The sequence below is a fragment of the Anguilla rostrata genome, chromosome 16, assembly GCF_018555375.3.
Source record: "Anguilla rostrata isolate EN2019 chromosome 16, ASM1855537v3, whole genome shotgun sequence".
Classification (NCBI taxonomy): Eukaryota; Metazoa; Chordata; class Actinopteri; order Anguilliformes; family Anguillidae; genus Anguilla; species Anguilla rostrata.
The window spans coordinates 32,672,014-32,696,812 of record NC_057948.1 but is presented as its reverse complement, the minus strand read 5'-3'; the positions used below and the strand labels follow the sequence as shown (position 1 = coordinate 32,696,812).

At 48.8% G+C, this 24,799-nt stretch overlaps 2 protein-coding genes across 2 annotated transcripts in view; one reads left to right on the top strand and one right to left on the bottom strand.

Moving 5' to 3' along the window:
- The window catches only part of LOC135242193 (uncharacterized), a 96,543-nt gene that overhangs the window by 17,546 nt on the left and 54,198 nt on the right, over window positions 1-24,799 (top strand). Inside the window, exon 10 of the mRNA XM_064313160.1 lies at window positions 5,547-5,613. The gene's annotated coding sequence lies outside the window, so the exon portion shown is untranslated. The remainder of the gene's footprint in view (window positions 1-5,546; window positions 5,614-24,799) is intronic.
- LOC135242224 (rhombotin-1-like) overlaps window positions 14,369-24,799 on the bottom strand; it is a 30,120-nt gene continuing 19,689 nt past the window's right edge. Inside the window, exons 2-4 of the mRNA XM_064313210.1 lie at window positions 23,535-23,748; window positions 15,861-15,986; window positions 14,369-15,132 (exon numbers count right to left, since the gene is read on the bottom strand). Of these exons, the coding sequence (XP_064169280.1) occupies window positions 15,027-15,132; window positions 15,861-15,986; window positions 23,535-23,748 (446 nt within the window). The 3' untranslated portion in view covers window positions 14,369-15,026. The remainder of the gene's footprint in view (window positions 15,133-15,860; window positions 15,987-23,534; window positions 23,749-24,799) is intronic.

Here is a 24,799-nt window from a genome sequence, read left to right as displayed (position 1 = left end):
TTTTCCACCGTTGTGCCAGGGAAAGGCTCTGAGTGAGCATGAGAAGCAGTTGCCCGTCTGACCGGTCATCTGGGGTGTCTATATATCCTTGAGGTTTTGGATACTGATTCCAGTCTCCGATGCGTGGAGGCTGATATCTCCACACGGGTTAAAAGCCTGGGATACCTGGCCGCAGTCGCGATGTCAGAAAGGAGAAAGGAGTCGCTCCGCACCGCGCTTTGAAAAGCGCTCGTACTCCGTCGCAAAATGTCCGCCGGTTTACTGCCGCGCCGAAGCGCCTCCTGTTCGCTTTTCTTCTCGCGCTTGCCCCGGGGGCGAAAAAGGTGAAAAGAAAATCTGCGCCTTCTGAGTCCTTCACCTCCCCCCGGTAACCGTCATAGATATTTTCTGTCCAGATAAACCGGAGTAAAATTGAATTTTTCACAGCCCGACTCGGGAAGATAATGCGGCCTGAAATAATCTCGCTGTGCAGACCGAGCGGTGTCAATAAACGGACGTCTTTAGAACAAACGCGGCGGCTTTTACCTCGCCAAAAATCCATAAAGTCTTCGCTTCGAGCGGAGACGGGAAGCTGCGCTCCCGCGCTTTTAGCGCTTCACCTCATTTTCGCACAGGCGAGACCCCTGGCTGCGCTGTGCGTTCTGGAGACACAACACAGAGCAACACGTGGGGGGGGGTTTGTGGGTTGCAGGGGAAGGCCTCGGTTTCCAGTGGCTGGCGTTTCAGCATCGCGGCCGCAATAAAGGGATAAAGAAGGCGAGCGACTGAGTGGAAAAATGAATCGGTAGTCACAGCCCTCAGCCACATCGGCCCACAGCCAATGGGGAGAAAGCTGATGTTGAAAAAAAAACCAATGGGAACCCCCCAATTAGGCGGTTTCCTCCTTTAGTCGCAGGCGTGTCTTAAGCAGTCATGATTGGGCCTGTTAGCCAGACGACGTAATGACAGACACGCGTTTGAGGGCAGTCCGAGCCTCTGTGATTGTTAGCCATGTCTATAAGATGCCTTTCAGAGAGCAAAAACACAGCAGCCCACTCCTGTAGTGCTATGATCACGCACTTATGATTGTTTGTGAAGCTCGCTGTCGTACCGGCGATCCCCAGCCCTGCTCGACACTGCAGGGGTGAGTCTGTGCTGATTGAGCTTTAATGTCTCATTGCAAAGAAGGCTGCTGTCATCTGTCCTTCCACAGACCCCCCCCCCCCCCCTCCCCACACACACCAATTCAGTGCGATGCCCAGGTGTCCCTGGGGGGGGGGGGGTTCGGGATGGATCTTTGAACAGCGTTAATAGGAGGGAGAAGACGGGGGGGGGCACAGAAGCCTTAATCAAGCTCAGCCTCGCCCAAGCGCGGGGAGCTGATGAAGATTCGCTGATTGGCCTTTGAGCGATGAGATCATTACGAGCTTGTAAGCAAGATCAGATCGTAAGAAGACGACGACGTCTTGGGCGCCAGCACCAGAGCCTCTTTTGATTGGTTGGCGGCGAGCCTATCAGAGACGCGGCGGCCATATCAGAGCGGCCCCTAATGGAAACACACGCAGGCCGCACCGCGGGAGGGGAGCGGCGGTACTCACCGCACTTTCGTGTCTCCGTTGGTGGCCTGGAACGGCTCCGCTCCGCTCCGCTCCCCGGGATCCCGCCACGCCCTGCTCCCGCACGCGCCTGCAGAGTGAGCCTGCAGGGGGCGCTGGCTGAGCGTCGAGCCCTAACCCTAACCCTCCGCCCTCCACCCTGCCCTCAGCTCCCAGCTCATGCACTGAAGGGGTCGATCTCAGAGTCTCTCCCAGCACAGTTTTCCCAGGAGGAGGAGCTCTGAAGGGCAGATCAGCTGCACACGGGAATACTGTCATTTGTCTTCTTATTTTTTACCGCTTTATAGCCTGTCTTGTATCCCGGCTGATTTTTTAGTCCGTATAAGCAACCACCACAGAGCCTTTTTCCCGCCGAACTTGTCGAACGAAACATTGGCCTCAAAGCGACAGCTAGCGCCTGATCCTCAGTTTACGTTTGTAAAGACAAAAACTCCTGGACTGGCCGGTGGTTTGGCCTGAATGCATTTTACACATCAGTCTGAGCCCAGCCATTGGCCAGTTTGTCCATGACCAGCGCAGAACCACGCCGGCAGCGATTTAAAAATAAAAAATAAATCTCTGCCCCTCCTTTCGGCCTGAATGCCAGCGGTGCAAACAAACAATACAAATGCATGTGCCACATATCAATTACACTAAATGCTCCAGCGTCTATACTTCACCGTCTCCGTCGCACGCCGGCTAAGAGGCCCGGCTGCTGCTCGCGGGCGATAATGAGGCGCTATTGTTCTCCGCCATCTGCTGCCTAGATAAGGCAGGCCTGTACATGGCTGATAATGGGGGGGAGGCTGTAGGAAAAGCTGGGTGTTAAATATTTCCTTGGCCCCTGGAAAAGGTTCCATTAAAGTCCACTGACCCCAATTGAATATTAATGAGCTAATTAACAGATTTATTGTTCTACGCAATTTTCTGGAGGGGGCAATTTTTTTTTTTTCGAGTGCTATTATTTTTTCTAATTATTTTCTGCTCTTTGTATAATTGAATCTTTGTTGCTGCCAGCACCCTGTGCGTGGCTTGGCAACACCGAAGAGAATTTGGTGTGTGAGGTTTTTTTTTTTTTTCCCTACCTCCTTCTTGCACACACACACACACACACACACACATTTTCCTCACCAGCATGTGTTTGTAATTAAGATTTCTTCCTTGTCATCACACGTTTTTATTTAAACAGCTCCACCGCACATATATACATATACATATATAATATTTATTTGATGAATATGAGAGGGGAGAGGGTTGCGCCCCTGCCTGGTTCTGTGCTGCGTTTGGGGGGGGGGGGTCCTACAGGGCTGTTAATCACCATGGTAAATTGGGCCTGCAGATGGAATAATCAGCTCGACACACACACTGACCCACGATGATCAATATGCAGCTGAATGCGACAATCATAAAAAATGAGAAGGCTATGCTGAGGAAACTTGGTCTACAGCAAATATATAACATTTATATTGCTCCTTCCCTGTCATTAGTAAATATATAACATGCACATCATGCACATCACTCTCTCTCTGTCTTTAGTAAATATACTATCACATGCACATCATTCTCTCCTGTCTTTAGTAAATATATAACATCCACATCACTCTCTCTTCGTCTTTAGTAAATATACTATAACATGCACATCACCCTCTCCCTGCCTTTAGTAAAAATATGACATCCACATCACTCTCTCTCCATCTTTAGTAAATATACTATAACATGCACATCACCCTCTCCCTGCCTTTAGTAAAAATATAACATCCACATCACTCTCTCTCCGTCTTTAGTAAATATACTATAACGTGCACATCACCCTCTCCCTGCCTTTAGTAAAAATATAACATCCACATCACTCTCTCTCTGTCTTTAGTAAATGTATAACATGCACATCATTCTCGCTCTGTCCTTTAAGCTGCTTTTACGTTCATTTCTGAGTGAGGTCAGGGACACTGAAAGGGGGGTCCTCGGGCATTAGCGGGCAGCAGAATCAGTTCGGCATAATCGTGGGCTGAAGGATTCTGTTAGCCCGGCGCCATTAGGATGTTAAAAGGAAAGCCAGCTTTCCATCTAATCCGCAAAATGACAAAACGTGACCTTCAGCATTCAGGTTTGGGAGCAACATGCTCTTATCAGCACTGCTTTTAAGGCACTGCAAGTTTTTTGGGGTCATCCTTGTCTTACTGTAATTTATTCAGTACACTGAGTTCACTGTAGTATCATTTTGAAGATATTGAGAATGTGTGCACGTCAACCCCCCCCCCCCATCCCCCCCACCTCCCTCCAAGTCCCCATCTCTTGGAGAGATAGATCTTCTCTGAGTTCTTCTCATGAAGTTTTCTTATAGCAAAAAATTTTTTAAAATAAATTTTTATAAAAGTTTAAATGTTAAAATTCTCCAGTGCATAATAATTATCATTAATTAGCTCCCTCTAAATTTAGAGGCTGAGCAGTAATCAGTGAGTTTCTTGTACCGTTATGACATGAGCACCCACACGTACAATCATTACTTTATTGCTGTTGTACTGATAACTTAAGCCATTAATAGTATTGTGTATTAGTCGGCATTAATTAAACCTTGGTATATTGCTTAGAGAAATAGCCCAAGGCTAGGTGCATGCCATTGTACCCACGATTAGCCTCTGTGATTCTTAGGCTATCCATAGAGGATATAGGTGAGCATAGCCTGATTAGTCCTTAATAAAAGGTTGAGTTTATATTTATATTTCAAATGTAGAGATAAAAAAAGAAAAACGGCGGTGCATTGCAACACAGTTACTGTTTGCGGCCTGATTTTAATCTCTAGTTGGGCAGCAGTGTCGTATAATGGGTAAGGAGCTGGTCTTGTAACCTGAAGGTCACAGGTTCGATTCCCCGCTGGGACACTGTCGTTGCACCCCTGAGCACGGTGCTCAGCCTGCACTGCTTCAGTATATATGCAGCTGTGTAAATGTCTGCAATGTAAATGCTATGTAAAAGTTGGATAAGAGCGTCCGCTAAATGGCTGTGCTGTAATGTGATGGGATGCAAGTCTTTTCCATATAAGGAATGACACTTTTAAAAAAAAATTTTTTTTTTTTTACTTGAAGTCTTCAGTACTGTACATGCTCTTCACCCCTAGCAGCAGCAGGCCCCTCCCTCATCACCACAGTGCGCTCTCCCCGGGTTCAAATATTTAAGCGCACCGGAGAGCGTCAGAAAAAAATAGGAACTCTCCTCTGCGTGAACAGGCTTTGTGGTTTTATGCACTAGCATTGAGTTCAGAGGCAGAGTACACACAGGAAACGGCTCGACGTGAGCGTGACTAGAAATGGTGTTTCGCCCACGCCCAACGTTTTCAATAACACACGGCAGCGAACTTTCACCAGCGGCTCTGTCTCAATCACACGTTATTAAAAAACTCCATTTCCACGCCCACTTTTACTCTCCAAAAACAGGTCTGGGATGGGGGGGGGTAGTGGTGGTCCTGGGAATGACCATTTTTTTGACGACGGAAACCTAATTATTTGTTTCATTACACTGTTCGCACGTTATCAACTTTTATTTCATTTACATCTGAAACCCAGTCCTACCCCTAATAACGGCGTCCATTTTGCTCCACGGTCTCTTCCCCAGACAAAAGCGCGGAGTAATGAACTCATTTTGCCGCGGCATTGGAAACGTTGCTTTATTGCAGTCGCTTCTGTGTGACACACAAGCCGGGCGATATTAAGAGTGAGGTCCCCCCCACCCCCCCCAGTCAGAGAAAGGGTTATTATGTCATATTTCACAGACTACATTACGCCCATTAAAACTGCCAGGGGATAAAAGCGGGTGGAGAGTTTTCAGTGCGTGGCGCACAGGGTCAGTGTATTCTCTTCAGAGGGGGAATGAGAACGGGCCCGGCCAATAATGCGGCTGATTACTGGCGTGCGTAGCCTAGCGGCCGTGTCTCTGCTCTCCGATTCGCACAAACGCTTCTTCCTCCTTCCGTTTCAGACGTCCTCGACGAGTGACCGCGGAGGGGAACGGACGGATGGAATCCAGGGGGGCCGGCGGTGTCCAGGTAAGGGAAGACGGACAGGTGAACCTCCACAGGGCCGCTACAATTCTGGGGTAACTGGCTGCTCCCCCCCCCCACCCCCCACCCCCAAATGTACCCAAACAGTCGCCCCGCTTTCAAAGTCAGTGTGGTCTCCTCTTGCAGCCACGCTAGACTTAATTAAAGGCAGCCTGGCCTGTCCTGCATTATATCATGTGATGCAATGCATTCTGGGATGTTATTTACTTAATTAATGTGCGAACCCTGCCTATTTGGAAGTCTCCACTTTGCATACGCTTCCCAGGTGTTTTCCTTTTTTTTGTGCATTAATACATGTGTACTCTCTCTGACCAAATGTAAATCAGATCCATTTCGGCACAGAATTTGCATTATAAGAAGCTTTGTAACTCACATTCATAAATTTGTGAACGTGATTAAATGTTGCTGCTCATGTGGCACTTCTGAAGTGTTTGTAATGCTGTGATCAGGTTGTTTTCACATTCTGACAGTTACTTGCATGCTTGCATCAGCTCCAAAGTGAAGTCGTGCTTCTCTGCCTAGGCTTTAGTGCTTCGGTAATTATCCGGTCTCATTATCAGTGTTTGGGAAACACACAGGGTTTCTGTCGCTCGAGAAACATTCTAATGCGAGAACCTTTATCATTAACTGTTATTAAAATTCTGACGTTGAAGGAAATTTATTCCAAAAAAATTAGATCTCGAAAAAAAACAAAAAAACTGCGATCTTCATTTGAAACGTAACGCGGCGTTTTAATTGGCCGATTTCCTACGCTGTGAGCGAGGCTGCAGTGCGCCGACGGTTCGCCTCGTCTCTTGATGAGCGAGCGAGGGAGCGAGCGAGTGATGAGGAACGCGTTTGCGGTTGACGTGCGATTTCCGCCGGGAAGAGAAGAAAAGGCGTCGGTTGTGGACCGGGCCCTAATTGCAGGACTCTCAGCGTGCGGGGGGGGGGGGGACCGAGCAGCGCCCCATTCTCACACAAACAGAGACGAAAGCACCGGACTGTGCCGTTCGCCCCGTCCGGAAGACAAAGCGGCAAAGCGCGTCGATTATTTCGACGTGTCGGCGTGAGCGAGGGCCCCGTTGAAAGCCCCCCCTCCCCCCCCCACTTTTAGCGCGATGCTTTCAGCCGCCAGACTCTGCCGCCAAAATCGCTGGGCGCCTCAGATCGGCTCTCTCTCTCTCTCGACAAGCGTGGCATTTGGCAGCAATCAGTTACGCAATGTTTCTCCTAGTAGCTCCTCTCAGTGTGCACACGCACAGCCTGTCAGGTAAATACACACTATTTTCCATTTTAAATGCCTTATACAGAGACACGGAAACACAGTAAGATATGGGGGGGGTCGGGGGGGGGGGGGGGGTGGGTAATTCCGAGGGCCTTGACTGAAGGGAGCCTTCAAAAATAAACATGGTGTGGTTATATTAATTGTGCAGGGATGGGGTGGTCGGGGGTGGTGGGGCCCAATGTGCGATCTTTTCATGGGGCCCCAAAATCCCTGGTGGAGCCCCAGGGGGGAGGTGTTCAGAGTCGAGCAGGAATTTCTGGGGAGGGTCTCTGAGCTGCAAGGAGGAACAAGTAAAGGGCAGCCTGGGTCAGCCACAGACTGAGTTACTCTGTGTGTCTGTAACACTCGTCAGCAGACTGAGTTACTCTGTGTGTCTGTAACACTCGTCAGCAGACTGAGTTACTCTGTGTGTCTGTATCACAGATCAGCCACAGACTGCGCTACTCTGTGTGTCTGTATCACAGGTCAGCCACAGACTGAGCTACTCTGTGTGTCTGTATCACTGGTCAGCCACAGACTGAGTTACTCTGTGTGTCTGTATCACTGGTCAGCAGACTGAATTACTCTGTGTGTCTGTATCACAGATCAGCCACAGACTGAATTACTCTGTGTGTCTATCATGGGTCAGATACCCATGGCCTCCTGTGGCCAAGGTTTGTGGACGAGTGCTAGGAGAGTATGGGTTTATTTCTTTCAGAGCGGACAATAATAAAGGCGCCTGCCTGTTTTAAACTAGCAGTAAGAGCCTTTTTCTGCTCCCGTTGTGTTACGTTCTGTAATTCAGACGGGAGAGAGAGGCCGTTTCCTGAGTTTTGGTCCCTGGTGTCGAGGCTCAGAAGCGAAAATCGAAAAGCAGCGAGGAGCCAGGAGTGTCACGTTAATGAAACGCTGAAGGAAGCTGCGCGTATCCCAGCCAAACAGAGGCCTTTACGATGCAGGCAAATTAAGGTGCGTCCTGCTGAAGCGCTTCCCACAGTTATTAATTAAACTCCAGAGCTGTGGCTTTCGACGCAGCGCTCCGATTTAAGACTGAATCGAGAGCTGAATTTATCGTGAGAGTTTTGATGACGGGCCCTGATGTTTGAATGTGACGTAGAATGGCAGTGAGTCGTGGCAAAATGGAAGCTCCTTCTAATTGAATCTGTATAATGCAGGCTGAATTAAAACTCTGGCTGAACCCCGCCCCCCCCACCCCCCCCAGTGTGTCTCAGGTGAGAACGCACGTACGGTCACGCTGGCGAGTGAGTTACAGTTCACCGTTAAAACGGAAGATGTGGCTCGCACTCCGAGTGAGGATTTCTTCTTCTTCTTTTTTTTTTTTTCTTTCTTTCTCCCCAACGTCCTCTTTTTCGTGTAATTTGAAATGCTGACACCGGCCCGGACAATTCATTCCTGTAAGTAAGCCTTTAAATGTCACCGACATCCAAAATGGCTGTGGGAGGGATGGGGGTGTGCTGGTGGGGGCGGGGGGTGGAGGGTGGGGGGGGGCATTTTTACCACAGAGCCTCACCTGCACACCCACCCCTTAGTGCTGCTCTCTGCAGCTCCAGAGCAATGGCAGCACCCCTCCCTCCTGCCCTCCCCCCCCTTCCCTCCCCCCCTCCCCCCCCCATCCCCATTGAACTGAACGCTCCACAGATTACTCAATTATTTCTGTACCGCGGCCTTCCACACCGAAGTAAAGGCCCATTATCTGACTGACTGAGACCGTCGGAACTTATTACACGCGTGACCTTTAAAAGCCTTTCGCCGGCGATGGATCTCGGGTGAGAATTTACTGGAATCAATTTTTATCTGAGGGCCTCCGTGGCCGGCCCGAGCCTTCGGCCCGAGGTGAAACATTCACTTTTAAAAAAAGAAGAAGAAGAAGACGGGGGAAAAAAAAGAAAAGAAAGAAGAAGGGAGGATAGGATAGGAAAGTCCTGAATTATTATAGAAGATGTGGGCTGGATTATAAAAAAAGGCTCTGATTTGCCTCTGTCCCCTTTTTCTCTCAGATTAATGAGAGCCAGCGTGGGTGGGCAGGAGGGGCTGTACTGTAGGTGCGCTGTCTTTATTGGAGGTATAAATACGAAGCCTGTCTGCCTTCCCCAATGTTTCACATCAGAAGATGTGCTCCTCTTTTGTGTGCTCATTAGCCTATTAAAACGCAGCTGGCTGGCTGCCTCTGATAGGTAATAATACAGGAAGTGTCCTGTATGTGTATAGGGATGCCCTACACCGGAAATGAGGACAGAGAACATGTGTGCTCTGGTATAGCTGCAGTCTCTATGCTGCGCATGTGGTTCCTGTAGCTTCAGTCTCTGCACTGTACGCATGCTTCGTATAGCTGATACTAAACACGAGGCTATGAGCTGAATTTACTTTCAGGCTCTTAAGTGAATACCTTGAGGAACATTAAGAACAGTAACAATGAGAAGTGATATGCACTGTGTATATGTCCTCTCTCTCCTGTCACAGAGTTCTCTCTCACAGAGAGAGAGCAGACTGGAGGATTTCACAGTTCTCTCTCACAGAGAAGCCCACCAGCAGGATGGAAAACGTACAGACACACTGACCTTTCCCTCTCTCTCTCTCTCTCACTGCCTTGCCTGATTTTCATTTTCTTTTTGTTGACAATCTAACTAATATCAGGGCTTGGGGTCTTTGTCTGTTTATTTTTTTATGAGATGTAGTTTAATAAGAAATTGCTCAGCTGAGAAATTATATTCCTGAAGAGGTTGTGCAAGCGAGAGTTTTTGTTTGTGTGTCGGTAGAGAAGGCTGTTTCTCATCACTCTAGATCTGCTTTTTTAATCAAGTCAGAACACAGTACGTTTGTCTGGATATTGAAAGCTTTGTACAGCGATGGCTGTAAAATTGACATGAGAATCAGTCAAGATTTTAGTATTTCCTTCTTTCTCATAGTTAACAGATAAGCTGTAATGAAATGTCTTTCACTCTTAAAAATACCTCAATTTGATTTTAATTGACTGTTAGCTGAATTTGCAAATTCATTAATTAATGGATGAAAACAAAGCATGGCTCCGTAGGCCCTCGTTCAGACCTGTCCATGCATGGATTGTGTTTGCTGTAAGATGTGGACTGCAGGTTTGCAGGTTTGCAGGTTGTGGTTGTGCGCATGTATAGTTTTTGCTGTTTTGCTGGGGGAGGGAGATAACCTGGGGGCTGCTTACTTCTCATTGGCCAGGCCTGTATATCCCCACTGCTGCCTCCTCATTGGCCAGGCCTGTATATCCCCACTGCTGCCTCCTCATTGGCCAGGCCTGTGTATCCCTACTGCTGCCTCATCATTGGCCAGGCCTGTATATCCCCACTGCTGCCTCCTCATTGGCCAGACCTGTATATCCCCATTGCTGCCTCCTCATTGGCCAGGCCTGTATATCCCCACTGCTGCCTCCTCATTGGCCAGGCCTGTATATCCCCACTGCTGCCTCCTCATTGGCCAGGCCTGTATTATCCCCCCACTGCTGCCGCCTCATTGGCCCAGCCTGTATATCCCCACTGCTGCCTCCTCATTGGCCAGGCCTGCACAGTACTGCCTCCTCATTGGCCAGGCCTGTATTATCCCCCCCACTGCTGCCGCCTCAGCCTAGAGGGTACCTTTCAAAGCAGCAAATAAAAATTGGCTAAACTTCAAAATTAGCACTTGAAAGCCAAATGTGCAGCGTGTGTGAAAATGGGATGGGGTGCTTAATGCACAGGACTCTGCGCACGGACCTTAAAACCAATTTCTAGGCAAATTGGTTTAAGAGCGAGACCTCTGAATCACTGGCTCTCGCTTTTGAGTGCTGCTGTATGGGATGGTAGAGCTTCGTTTTGGAGGGGTGTAGGGCATATTAAGGTGGTGTGTATTTTCTGTATGCACGGCATGGACTTCATAATGCTGAATGGCCTTTGAGTCCTTGTTAAACTACTAATAATGCCATAAAACAGTATGTACACTGGGGGAGGGGCATGTAAATACAGCTAAGCACAGAGGATGGACACACGCGCAAGCGCGCACGCACACACGGCGCGTGTGTTTGCTTGTGTGTGTCAGCCTTTCCTACGTCTGTGACATAATGTGTGACACTGTAGTCATCTTTATGAGGCCAACTGGAAATCACATATGCAAGCCTGTGCTTTTCTGATTGTCACATGGGCTGTGTGTGTGTGTGTGTGTGTGTGTGTGTGTGTGTGTGTGTGTGTGCGCGCATGTGCAGGTGTGTGTCAGGTATAGCTGTGAAATTAAAGGGTGGTCTGACTGGGGCTGAAAGCAATAACAGGTGAGAACCCAGGGCTGGTTTTACTTTGCGCTGTCTTTGTATTTTAATTGGTAGCAGCAGAGAGCCTAGCAGGTCATTCACATTCTCCTCTTCCCCTCCTCCCCACTATGTCCTGAAAGTTTCATTCCAGCGCAGGGGGCTCCTGCTCAGACCAGTGCTGAAAGACAATGGCAGAAGTGGTCGAGATCATATACCCTTGTTGGTTGGATGCAGATCTTGTGTAGTACATCCTGAATCCTCTCTTTTGGCTGTGGGCAAACACTCCCAAGGGTCAGAGGCTGAAGCCAGGTCCTGATTTAAAACAAAAAAAGATTATTACTATTTTTCGCTGCTGCAGCAAAATTTTGGTGCCATCGTCTGGAAAAAAAATGAGTGTGGAGCCCTGGAAATGTCAGGGGACATCCATGATTAAGAGACTCAGGAGAGGCTGCTGGTGTGCGACAGGACACTGTCATCCTGGTGGACTGAACTCAACCCATCCCTGTGCAAATGGTAAATGGACTGCATTTATATAGCTTTTAAAGCGCTTTTATCCAAAGCGCTTTACAATTGGTGCCTCTCATTCACCAGAGCAGTTAGGGGTTAGGTGTCTTGCTCAGGGACACTTCGACACGCCCAGGGCGGGGGATCGAACCGGCAAACCCTCCGACTGCCAGACAACCGCTCTTACCTCCTGAGCTATGTCGCCCCCTGTGTGGCACTGGGAGCCCAATGCCTGATGCTCTGTGGGGCTGCCAGCACAGTCTGTCAGTACAGTCTGTCAGGACAGGCTGCCAGCACAGTCTGTCAGCACAGTCTGTCAGTACGGTCTGTCAGGACAGGCTGCCAGCACAGTCTGTCAGCACAGTCTGTCAGTACGGTCTGTCAGGACAGGCTGCCAGCACAGTCTGTCAGCACAGTCTGTTAGTACGGTCTGTCAGCACAGTCTGTCAGTACGGTCTGTAAGCACAGTCTGTCAGCACGGATCCATCCCCGCACTAGAGCACGCCTAACCCTAAGCCCAACCCAGCGGCCCCTAGGTCAGTCTCATGGTGTGTGTGTGTGTGTGTGTGTGTGTGTGTGTGCATGTGTGTGTGTGTGAGAGAGAGAGCGTGTGTGTGTGTGTGTGCTTGTGTATGCTTGTGTGTTAGTGTGTGCATGCTTGCATGTGTGCATATGCGTGAGTGTGCATGTGTGTGCTTGTCTGTTTCTGTATGCGTGCGTGTGTGTGAGCATAACCTTCCTCACCTCTCTAAGACTAGCTTACATGTACCCGTGACTGCCGATGCTCGTCCGATGGTTGTGCTGCAGCTGCTGCTGTTCCGTGTGGAGCTGATCGTGTGGCTGATGCTGCTCATTCACATCCTCGCACCCTGATGGAGACGAGGAAAGATCTGTGAAAGTCCGCTATACGGCGGGAGTGTGCTGTTTCAGCAAGCTGACCACTCTGCGGTGCGATGGCCGTCCTGGGCAATGGGGCTGGCTCCAGGTTGCCATGGAGATCCAAGCAGGAGGTCCTCGTTGGCAGCTGTGCTTTGGACGTCGAAAAACCCAAATGTAGCTGTTGAAGCAGTCTCACTGCAGTCCTGCTGTATCAGCACAGCGCTAACAAGGCCTTCGCCAGCCGCAAGGCATCCTGGGATGTGCTCAGCGGGCTTGCTCCGTGTGTGTGGGATCATAACTGCTTTTGTGCTTCAGGTGCACAGGTGGATTTGCTTCTGAATGCTAAGGTTAGGGGTTTAAGGGTTAAGTTTTAGGGTTATGGTTAAGAAAACGGTAATTCTTAGAGTTGTGGCAAGTTTATGGGTTTTTTTTCCCTCAATTATAATGAGTAATCAGATGTTTACAAAAGTGACTATGACAAGTAAAAGATGTATACAAAAATCCCTATGGAGACAATTAGGCTTTCGAGCTCAAATTTGGGTTCAGCTAGGGTTAGGGTAAGGAAAATGGTAAGTCTTAGGGTTCAGGTAAGTTTACGGTTGTGTTCAGGAGCTTCAGGAAAGGTTAGGACAACTAATTTAGGGTGAGCAGAATTTTTTAATTAGTTGGATGTACCCCTGTAGCCTTACATACAAATATACTATATAGAAAATATATACAGTATATATATCTTCAGTGAAATACATTTTTCAAAAGAAATGACTTAAAACATTATATTGCATTTCTTTTATTGAACTTTTGATATTTAAGTTGTTTTTCCTCCATTTTAATTGAGTAATCAAATGTTTACAGAAATCCCAATGGAGACAATTAGGCTTTAGAGCTCAAACTAGGGTTCAGCTAGGGTTAGGGTAAGGAAAACCAGTACGTCTTAGGGTTCAGGCAAGTTCAGGCTGTGTACAGGAGCTTGAGAATAGGTTAGGACAACTGATAGTCTTTGATTTAGGGTGAGCTGCAAATTTTAATTCATAGGATGTAGCCCAATAACAAAGTGTATATAGTTATGTACATATGCATATGTTTCCTGAGAAATACATTTTTCAAGAGAAATTATTTCAGACATATTATTTTACATTTATTTTATTAAATTCATGATATTTAAGTTGTTTTCTCTCAATTTTGATTCAGTAATCAGACGTTTACAAAAAAATGCCTATGGAGGCAATTAAGGTTTTAGGGCTCAAATTAGGGTTCAGCTGGTGTTTGGGCTGGGCTCTCAGCTGGACTCCTTTAGACAGGCTGCAAAACCAGCAGGTGAAAAATAAAAGTAGCGTGTAGCGTTTGTGGCAGTTCTCCTGACGTCATTTTGTTCATATAAGCTATTTACCTGTGCTGTATGGTGGGAGGAGTTTCTTTAGCCCTTTGCACACCTAAGTCAGCCCATAGAGATGAACTTTTCCTGAGTGTGAGGGTCTGGTGCTTCTGTAAATCTGCGGAACATTTCTCTTGTATTTACATTACATAAATAAATAAAAAAAGATCTTTTAAAGCACTGGCATACAGACTGCAGGACTTAAGTTTTTCTTGTTTATATTCAGTAACTGTCTGCAAGCTCTTTGGATTGGCAGTTCCAGTGGAGACCTGGAGCTCATAGGGAAATGTATCATTCTTTAGGAAGAACTAACAGAGTTACAGTCTGCATAACAAATTACCCCCACCCCTCCACCCCCCCCCCACGCTGACAGTCATATGGTAATTACTGCTGCATGATTCACAAGCACTTCGTCCAGAGTTGGATTCTGCATCTCCCATAGCCTTGGCAATTCATCACAGAACGCTGCGGAGATGTATTTACATTTTATTCCAAATAAAACAGTATTTTTATTCACTTAAATATTTCAAGATGATTTTTTTACTCCATTCCCCAACTCCTCATGACTCAGTTTGCTTTGGTTGGTTCAAATACATAAAAAGTTGAAAGGAACGGTCGTTAAAAGTTCTTTATGGATTGTCGTTTAGGAGCCATAGCGCAAATGTGCCCCCCCAGTTTCTGTTGGCAAATGTTGGGGGGGGGGGGGGGGGGCTTGGGGGGCACTGTAAACATTTAAGATTCTTTAATTCACACAAGTAATAAAATTGCATTACATTTTCATAAAATAAATGTTCCAGTTTATATATACAGAGAAAAGAGACTGTACAGAACCCCCAAGAAACCAATCCCAGGGTGGGGGTGGGGAGGGGGGGGTGGAGAAGTTAAAAAAAAAAAACTAAACAAACGAACAAAAACAAACAAAAAACAAACAAACAAAAAAAAACATCACAAACATACAGCAACAGTGTTCAGCTAAGCAGGCACAACTGTACATTAGAAACGTGGAACTGCCAAAAAATAAGAGTCCAAGTACCGTGAGGGAGCAGGTAAAGGGTTAAAAAGTATTGCAGGCAGACGGCCGGGCGCCCTTGGCTTGGTGCGGTGAGACGCCGGGCCGGTGGGGGCGCGCGCTATTGGACCTGCGTGTCAAAGCTGCCGTTCAGCTGGCCCTCCTCATAGTCCATCTGACACAGAATCATGTTGTTCTTGAGGAAAAACTTGTCCCCGACGCAGAACCTGAAAAAGGAAGGACGGACGTGATGCTTTTACACAGGAGGGCAAATGCTGCTACCACAAACAATGCTTGTTTTTTTCCCCAGTGTTTAGGCCTGGGGGCGGAGCGTGTAGTAGGCCTGGGGGCGGAGTGTGTAGTAGGCCTGGGGGCGGAGCGTGTAGTAGGCCTGGGGGCGGAGCGTGTAGGCCTGGGAGTGGAGCGTTTAGGCCTGGGAGTGGAGCGTTTAGGCCTGGGGGCGGAGCGTTTAGGCCTGGGGGTGGAGCATGTAGGCATGGGGGGCGGAGTGTGTAGTAGGCCTGAGGGCAGAGCGTGTAGGCCTGGGGGCAGACTGTGTAGGGCTGGGGGCAGAGCGTGTAGGCCTGGGAGCGGAGCGTTTAGGCCTGGGGGCGGAGTGTGTTGGCTTTGGGGAGGAGCGTGTTGGCTTTGGGGCGGAGTATGTCCAGAGCATATAGGCCTGTGGGCTTGTGGGTGGAGCATATAGGCCTGGGGGCGGAGCGTGTTGGCTTTGGGGCGGAGCGTGTTGGCTTTGGGGCGGAGCGTATGGGCCTGGGGGTGGAGAGAGTAGGCCGGGGGGCGGAGTGTGTAAGGCCTGGGGGGGGGAGCGTGTTGGCTTTGGGGCGGAGTATGTCCAGAGCATATGGGCCTGTGGGCCTGTGGGTGGAATGTGTTGGCTTAGGGGCAGAGCATGTAGGTTTGGTACACAGCTACCCTCCTCTCTCCCTCTCCTCACCTCTGGTTACAAAGCTGGCAGGCAAAGCAGTCCAAGTGGTAAACATTATCTCTGGCTCTCATCACCATTTCAAAGGCTGGAATCAGTTTACTGCAGGCTGCGCAGTTACCCGTCGTACCAAAGAGCCTGTGAAGAGAACAGGGCAGCACAGTTACAGCACTGAGTTACTCACAGGAACAGCGCAGCACAGTTAGAGCACTGAGTCACTCACAAAGAACAGAGCAGCACAGTTAGAGCACTGAGTTACTCACAGGAACAGAGCAGCACAGTTAGAGCACTGAGTTACTCACAAAGAACAGAGCAGCACAGTTAGAGCACTGAGTTACTCACAAAGAACAGAGCAGCACAGTTAGAGCACTGAGCTACTCACAAAGAACACAGCTGCACAGTTGGGGTACAGGGAGCAGACTGAAGCAAATTTGAGATTTGGGTGCAGCTCTTTTGACTCTCTCCCGAGAGTGGGGTATTGGGGATATAACACAGTGATGGGGGTGGGCGTCTGGACTGGGCGACGCGGGACGGGATGGGCACACGGCAGCCCGATCCTGGGGACTGGGTGAGACGGGACGGGCACACAGCAGGGCCAGGGAGGCTCGGCACTGACAGCATCTTGCACACGTAAAGTTTGCACGGCTCAGACACAAAGAGCGGGCAGAAAAAGTTGGTATCACACACAGCCACATTAGTCTCTCTCCAGAGCTCTCCTCTTGTCACCGGAAACATCCATCCAGCAGACCCTGCCTTTAATTAGAGTACACAGCCCCAGAGGTGTCCTACAGCAGCCAGGGGGAAGGGGGTGCTGGAGATGCAGCACGGGAGGAGTTAAAGGGGGGCATCGTTAAAATCTGTTTCAGTTCTGGGAGACCTGGCCGTTTATATATAGATCTCTGCCAGCGGCAGCCAGGGTACGGCTTTCACCGAGCATTCCTCTCGCACAGCTAAAAGCACAGGAGCTCCTGAGGGTGTGAACTGACTGTGGGGTCAGTGAGTGTGCGTAGAATTGGCACACGGCATTAGGATGAACATGGGTTCAAGTCCCACCCTAATTTGGGACGTCTTTATGCTGCAGCCATGTCTGTGTGCGAACCCCACTGCAGATTTGGGAGAGTGTGGACGTCCGGGGTTCTCCTCCGAAACCCGTGATGTCGCCCGTGGTGCTACTGAACACCGCAGACCACAGCTAAGCTAAAAGCACGGAGCGGAGTCGGCTGAAGACCTTTCATACGCGGCTTCAGCGTGCACCCTGCAGGCTCCCGATCGACCAGCAGGGGTCGCTGGAGAGCGATGAACGCACACGCCTAACTGACCGAACCGTCCCGTATCCTGATTGGTGCAATCCCCAGTAGCGCACTGCCCTGTGGAGCCAATGGCCATGGTGGGCACTGGCGTGGGCCAGATTCGATCTGAGACCGCAGGGCTCATCCATGCACCACATTCACCCAGCAGCCTCCCTCACAAAGTGCTTTTAAATTTGGAAAACAGGTAGACCCACAGCACTGATAAAATCCTTAAATAAACTTCAGCTCCCACGCGGAGCCCTGTTGCCATTAGACCAAACCGGATAAAGGCCAGGTCAATAACACAAGTGCATGCAAGACATCCGCCAACACATCTATAACACATCTGCAACACATCCACAGCACATCTCCAACACATCTGCAACACATCTCCAACACATCCATAGCACATCCTTATTTCCCAATAGAAAAAAATAATAATAATGACGATAAATGAAGCGTTACAGAAAGCTTTAGACTGCAGAAGGACAACACCGCTGATGGACTTCAGAGCTGCACTTTACGAGCATTTGTGTAGCTCTGCTCTGAAAGTCCCCGATCAATTTCTCTGAAATGGTTCTCGCTCAGGATCTGATCATAAAATCAATAACCTACACCTACAGTACAGGAGCCGCAACTAAATCGCACGTCCGTTTCCCTGTTTGTCACTTCCCCCGTGGGAACTCGCTCCTCTCTGAGACTGTGAGTGCAGAGCCGATTGGTTAACAGCAACCTTGTTCTTAGACAGGCTGTTTTCAAGGACACCTGCAAACAGGCCTCGGCTATAAAACCAGACTGGAGTGCATCTTCGTCAGTGTAAACGGTATAAAAAGGGACGTGAAGTAGGAAAGGAGGTCAGACTCGGCGGCGAAATCTAATGTCCAACCGTTTTAGAACTGTATCATAATAACGACAGTGGAAAAACTAACCATTGCAGTCACAAGGCCATTGAATTAAACGGTAAGCAACACATAACGCCGTCTCCCAAAAGATATTAGACCAATTGATTTTAGTCTAGAAGTTTCTCGTTAACTTAAGCCGAAATTGTTGTTAGTATGGCTTCAAATTTCACGAACTGACCACTCCTGACGGAAACACTCTCGAGGTCACGCCAGACTGGGTGACGTAACACGTGAGACGACAAACAGTTCTGCTGTTATCCCTTTAAGGTTGAACAGATGACAGAAATGGACATCGTTTGGTTGAAAAGATGACAGTAATGGACGGCACTGAAATATTTGATTCCGAATCGGAGGACATTATCGGTGACTCAGACGAGTCTGTAAAAGACACAATCGCTGATTCTGAGAACACAGCCGTTCAGGCTATAGCCAGAGGTGACTGGAGACGGAGGACTCTTCCCAAAGCCAACAATCAGAGCACTTTCTGGGAAATTCTCTTATTAGCTATCTCGCTCAGACTGATACGAGAAGACTGATACCAACTGTGCGCGTCCCTGTGCATCCAGTACAAGGATATTAGACAATACGGGCTGCATGCTGACAGTGTGTTAGGTTCATCTATTTTAGGGATTTGTTTTCTTGCCTTTATTTCAATAAAGTTTTCAATAGAGTTTTTTTTAACATTGTAAAATAGGACACCTTCCATCTGGCAGGCACATTTCATTTTTTATAATTTCAGGTGCTTACCCTTTAAGGTATGGTTTCACACGTGAGTGTGTGTCAAAGTGCTTCCCAGTTAAATAGACTGTGGCCTCTAATTCCACTTTCGAGGATTCTCACAATCGTGACATCACTTTTTTGTAAATGTCTTTCGGTGTATTTCAGATTGAAATTAACGGATGACCTTTCAAGCCCTTGCCCACTGGCCTTTACATGTTTATTCACCTATTTAAAAAGCAAAACTTTTTTTGATCGTCACAGGGGGGGAGGGGGTTGTTAAAGCCCAAATTTAGTGCGGTGCCTCACTGTGGTTAGACTGAATACGCCCTCCTCCCCCGTGCATGGATTAACAGCAGCAACAGCAGCTCCGTAAAGTAAACTGCTCTGTAAAAGTGAACAGACAGCTTCAGAAACTTCAGACTCCGGCACCTCCTTCACTTGCTGGGCTTTGTTAGCGTTTCTTTGTGATGGGCCTCCAGCGTTTCGTTTCCGAGGCACGCATCTCTGTCCCTTTGAGGATTACTTCCCTTTTCTGCTTCCGCAGGTTTGTCTAATTAAATAAAAAATTTAAGTGTTCCTTCCACGTCCTTCATAAGACATTAATTTGTCTGCATTTCAAGATAGATTATGAAAAATATTCCTTATGCACAAGATGTTTTTTTAAAAGAACAGGCCCTTGCCAAAGGCCTGTGAAGAACATTCACACACACAGAGCCACAGATAGTTTGGATCTATGAGTATTTATTCATTTATTGTTTTTTTTTTTGTTTTGTTTTTTTTTTTAAGCTGAAGGATGCCAGCTCCAGGCCTGCGCTGTGGAGCTCACTGTTACTGTGTAAATGCATACAGCTCATAGTGCTGGACTGCCGGTAAGGCTAGTTCATGGAGCTGGCTAGATACCCCGTTATATGATATGACTGGTTAGTGAAAAAAAGCTAGTGATAATGTACCTCACTGTGACCTTGGGTATGGACTGTACTTCCATATGTTCTGAAAATAAATGTATTTTAAATTGGAACGTGTTTTCTCTTGGCAGTGTAATGTGAGAGGTGGTCTACGGGCGCAGGTGTTCCCTGCCTAGAGAAAACAGTACAGACACATGCCCATAACTAACAAAAACATACATGTTCACCATTCTAACACTGGCTTGAACCAGATATGCTGGTATTTGCTGGAGGTTAAAAAGAGCTCACATTTTAATTTCAATTAAAAACACCCTGCTTTGATAAGTGGATGACTAATCTGCTCCATTTAATATATTAAAAAGCTCCATGATAAAACACCCATGTGGGTCCAGGCAACGCAGAGCCTGACTGGTTTTCCAGCCTTGCATGGGGAGGACACCAGATCCCCAGCCCCCGTAAAATGAAACGGCTAATTAATCTATTGTTGACGGTGATAACGAAATGGCGTGTATGAGAGAGGGTGGGGGGGTGGGGAGGGGGGGTGTTACTAATGAACCCAGGCTTTTAATGGAATGAACTGAATGTGAAGTGGGTGCAGAAACTCCTGGTGTTTAAGCAGTGGCCGCTGGGCAAGGAGAGGAGGTGCGCTGTGTGGGGAGAGGAGAGGAGGTGTGCTGGGCAGGGAGGGGAGGTGTGCTGTGTGGGGAGAGGAGAGGAGGTGTGCTGGGCAGTGAGAGGAGGTGTGCTGTGCGGTGAGGGGAAAGGAGGTGGTGTGGGCAGGGAGGGAGGTGTGCTGTGTGGGGAGAGAGAGAGGAGGTGCTGGGCAGGGAGAGGAGGGTGCTGGGTGAGAGGGACGATAGGAGGTGCGCTTGTGGGGAGAGGAGGACTGGCAGGAGAGGAGGTGCTGGTGGGAAGGAGGATAGGAGGTCCTGGGAGGGAGAGGAGAGAGGAGGTGCACTGGGCAGGGAGAGGAGAAGGAGGTGCACTGTGGAGGGGAGAGGATGAGGTGCTGGTAGGGAGAGGAGAGAGAGGAGAGTGCTGGGAGGGAGAGGAGAAAGGAGGTGCACTGGGCAGGGAGAGGAGAGGAGGAGGTGCACTGGGCAGGGAGAGAGGATAGGAGGTGCACTGGGCAGGGAGAGGAGGAAAGGAGGTGCACTGGGCAGGGAGAGGAGGAGAGGAGGTGCGCTGTGCGCTGTGCTGAAGGTATTGCACTCGTGCTCGCGGTCCTGAAGGACAAATGGAAACGGAGCTCCTCTTAATTAGTGTGCGCGTGGCCGGGCTCCAAACCACACAGACCCTGCGTCTGACCCACAGCGGAGCGCCTCAGCGCTCAGCAGTACTGAGCTCCAGTAAGGGGGGGTGGGGGGGCTGTGGCATCGCATCTCACCTACAGCTCTCAGGACCTGGTGCAAACGTCTTTAAACCCACTCTCAACAACCTCACATCTCCAGCTGGTCATTCTGGGACAGGAACAGGAGACTAGACCAGTTAGGACTGAAGAGTTAGAATATCTATACCCCTCTCCCTCTCTTTCACTCCCCCTCCCTCTCTCCCGCCTCCATCCTTCACTCCCCCTCCCTCTCATCCACCTACCACCTTCACTGCCCCTCCCTCCCTCCCTCTCTCCCTCTCCCTCTCTCATGCATCCCTCCTTTACTCCCTCTCCCTCTCTGGGTGCATGCCCTCTCGTTGCAGGGCTGAACGCCTCAAACGCAGTCACCCCCAGATTGCTCACTTTAATCACCAGGGTAATAATTCAGACACCACCACCATCATCAGACAGGGAAATAAATCCAATTTACATGAAAGCTGCCCCCTGCCCCCTCCGACAGATGAATCTTCACGCAGGGGGAGGGTATTTCGCTGCACGTAGTGCATCTCTCCCAGCTCAGTCCTTCTGCTTTCCCATCATTACCTGCGTTTTTAAAATCTGTGGCCACACCCATCCCTTTTAGGGGCTGCCTTAGTCCAGGGACCCACTTCCCACTGCATCCTAACAGCATTAACTGTCACATGGTTACCATGGATACTAATTACCCCACCCCCCTCCCCACTGCATCCTAACAGCATTAACTGTCACTTATGTGGCACTTGTATCCTTATCTTGATGTTGTACGTCTATCATATCTTGTCGTCATGCCTCATTCTAGTTTAGCTCGTCATAACTTTCTGACCCTCTGAGCTTATGCTTACTGTGAGAACTGGACTTGATGTTTATGGCTATGGATAACTGTTACTTAATGAGTATTGTACCTTATCGGACCATTGTTTTGTAGTTGTTCCAATGACCTTCGGTATGCACTTATTGGATAGAAGCGTCTGCATGTAATGTAATGTAATGCTATGGATAATGATTACCCCACACCCTCCCCACTGCATCCTAACAGAATTAACTGTCACTTGATTGCCATGGACAATGATTACCACACCCCACCCCACTGACGACCTTTACTGTCACAGTTACATGGTACGATTCCCACCTCCACTGAATCTAACTGCATTAACTCTTACTTGGTTGCCATGGATAATGATTACCCCACACCCCACTGCATCCTAACAGCATTAACTGTCATATGGTTGCCATGGACGCTGATTACCCCACCTCCTCCCCACTGCATCCTAACAGAATTAACTGTCACATGGTTGCCATGGATACTGATTGCCCCACACCCTCCTCACTGCATCCTAACAGCATTAACAATCACACTGTTGCCATGGATACTGATTACCCGATCCCCTCCCTGCTGTGTCCTCACAGCATTAATTCTCACTTGGTTGCCATTGATACTGATTACCCCTCTCAATGCCAATGCCCCCTAGCATGGTTTCCAAATCGAATGGGGTGCTGGAGAAGGGGGGGGGGGGGCTGTGAGAGGAAAGCCCTGAAACCACAGCATCATTAAGGGGCCCCCCCATTTTCAAAGATAAATAGTGGGGGTTTCATTAGGGTGCCTCCAGGAAATGTGACTCAATGTCCAGGAAATACTGTGTGTGTGAGCAAATGCGTACACACACACTCGTTAAACACAGAGAAACGTACACTAAACATACAGTACTGTGCAGAAGTCAGAGACCGCCCTTTCATTTATGGAATTTTCAGTCAAATCAGCCATTCAGTGAAATTAACTTTTTTTTTCCCCCAGTGTCAAACAATAATGCAGAACTACAGTACCACACACCAGTTAATCCCCACCCGCCCCATTGTAGAGAAGACGAGCGCACACAAGTAAGTACCCCAACGCTACATGACTCCATGCCCAGACCCTCCCTCATCCAGGAACAGGAAGAGCATGAATATGCACTGTGGCTCTACTGATGAGGACTGTAAGAAGTCCTCTGTTCCGTCTCAAACAGGGTGAGCAAAGCAAAAAAATAAATAAAATAAATAAAATACAGCCCTAGTTTCAGTATCTTCTGAACGGTCGCACATCTCCTCCACAGAGCCAACTGTGCAGCCCCCCGTAAAAAGGCTAGAAGTGGGAAGGGTGATGGTGCTGCAGAAGTGACGCAAGTTCACTGTAAGCTTGTGCAAACCAGTGCAAACCACCTCAGGTAGACACCCTCAGGTGGACCCCTCAGGTGGACCCCTCAGACGACCCCCTCAGGTAGACCCCTCAGGTGGACCCCTCAGGTGACCCCTCAGATGACCCTCAGGTAACCCATCCCTCAGAGTGACCCCAGTGACCCTCAGGTGAACCCCTCAGGGACACCTCAGGTAACCCCCCCCCCGGTAGACCCCCAGGTGACCCCCCAGGTAAACCCCCCCCAGGTAGACCCCTGTAGACCCCCAGGTAACCCCCCCCCCCCGGTAACCCCCAGGTAGACCCCCAGGTAACCCCCCCCAGTAGACTCCCAGGTAGACCCCCGTACCTCAGGTAGTCCCTGCGGCAGAGGATGAGGTTGGCCTTGGTGTAGAGGGTGGAGCCCACCTCGCCCAGGCGGCAGTCGCAGCAGGCGCACTTGAGGCAGTCCTCGTGCCAGTACTTGTCCAGCGCCTTCAGCAGGTAGCGGTCCTTGATCTTCCGGTTGCAGCCGGCGCACCCCTTCTGCTTCCCCTTGGGCTGCAGCGACAGCATGGGCACCCCTGCAACCACAGGGGACACAAAAATAAATTAAAATAAATAAAAAACAAAATGAGGAAATGGCCCCTCGCGCCACCGCGCCGCCGCCCCCCCCCCCCCAAACAAGTCCCTTCCCGTGTTCCCCGGCCGATAAGGTTCAGCCCGTTTCCTGTGCATCGCCACGGTAACCTCGGGCTGCAGGGTGAGCTGCCCGGGCCTTTCTGTGCAGCCATAAATCTGCTTCTTTCAACAGAACCAAGCCGTTCCATCCATTCAAGGAATGAGAACGTATTTTTAATACATCATTCCCAACGACTATCAAAATCATACAGTACATAACCCCAAATAAATATTTATTCAAAACATACTTTCATACATCACTCCCAACAGCTTCAAAATCATACAGTACATAACCCCAAATAAATATTTATTCAAAACATACTTTCATACATCACTCCCAACAACTTCAAAATCATACAGTACATAACCCCAAATAAATATTTATTCAGAACATACTTTCATACATCACTCCCAACAGCTTCAAAATCATACAGTACATAACCCCAAATAAATATTTATTCAAAACATACTTTCGTACATCACTCCCAACAGCTTCTAAATCATACCGTACATAACCCCAAATAAATATTTATTCAAAATACATCTCCGACAGAACAACGTACACACAGGCTTACTTACTGATGAGGATTAACCTTTCAACAAAAAAAGAAAAGAAACCAAGCGAAGTAAAAACAGAGCGAAAAAGAAGAGAGACTTCCGTGTGCGCAGACTCTGTTAGCGCCCTGCGTTAGCGCCGCCAGCTCCTTTTACACACCACTCGGCTCGCAGGGCCGCGCTGCCCTGGCGCGGTAACACAGGCCCACAGATTGGCCCGCTGTCAGGCAGTCTGCGCTTTAAGTGTGCCTTTTAGCCTCCTAAAGGACAAATAAAGTCCATTTAATAACTGCACTAAACACTAATAGTCTATCTGCGGTTGACATGTGTGTTTGGACTAAAAGGGTCCCCCAGGCCAGAGCTGGCAGCCGCCTGCACCCCCCCCCCTTTCCACCAAAC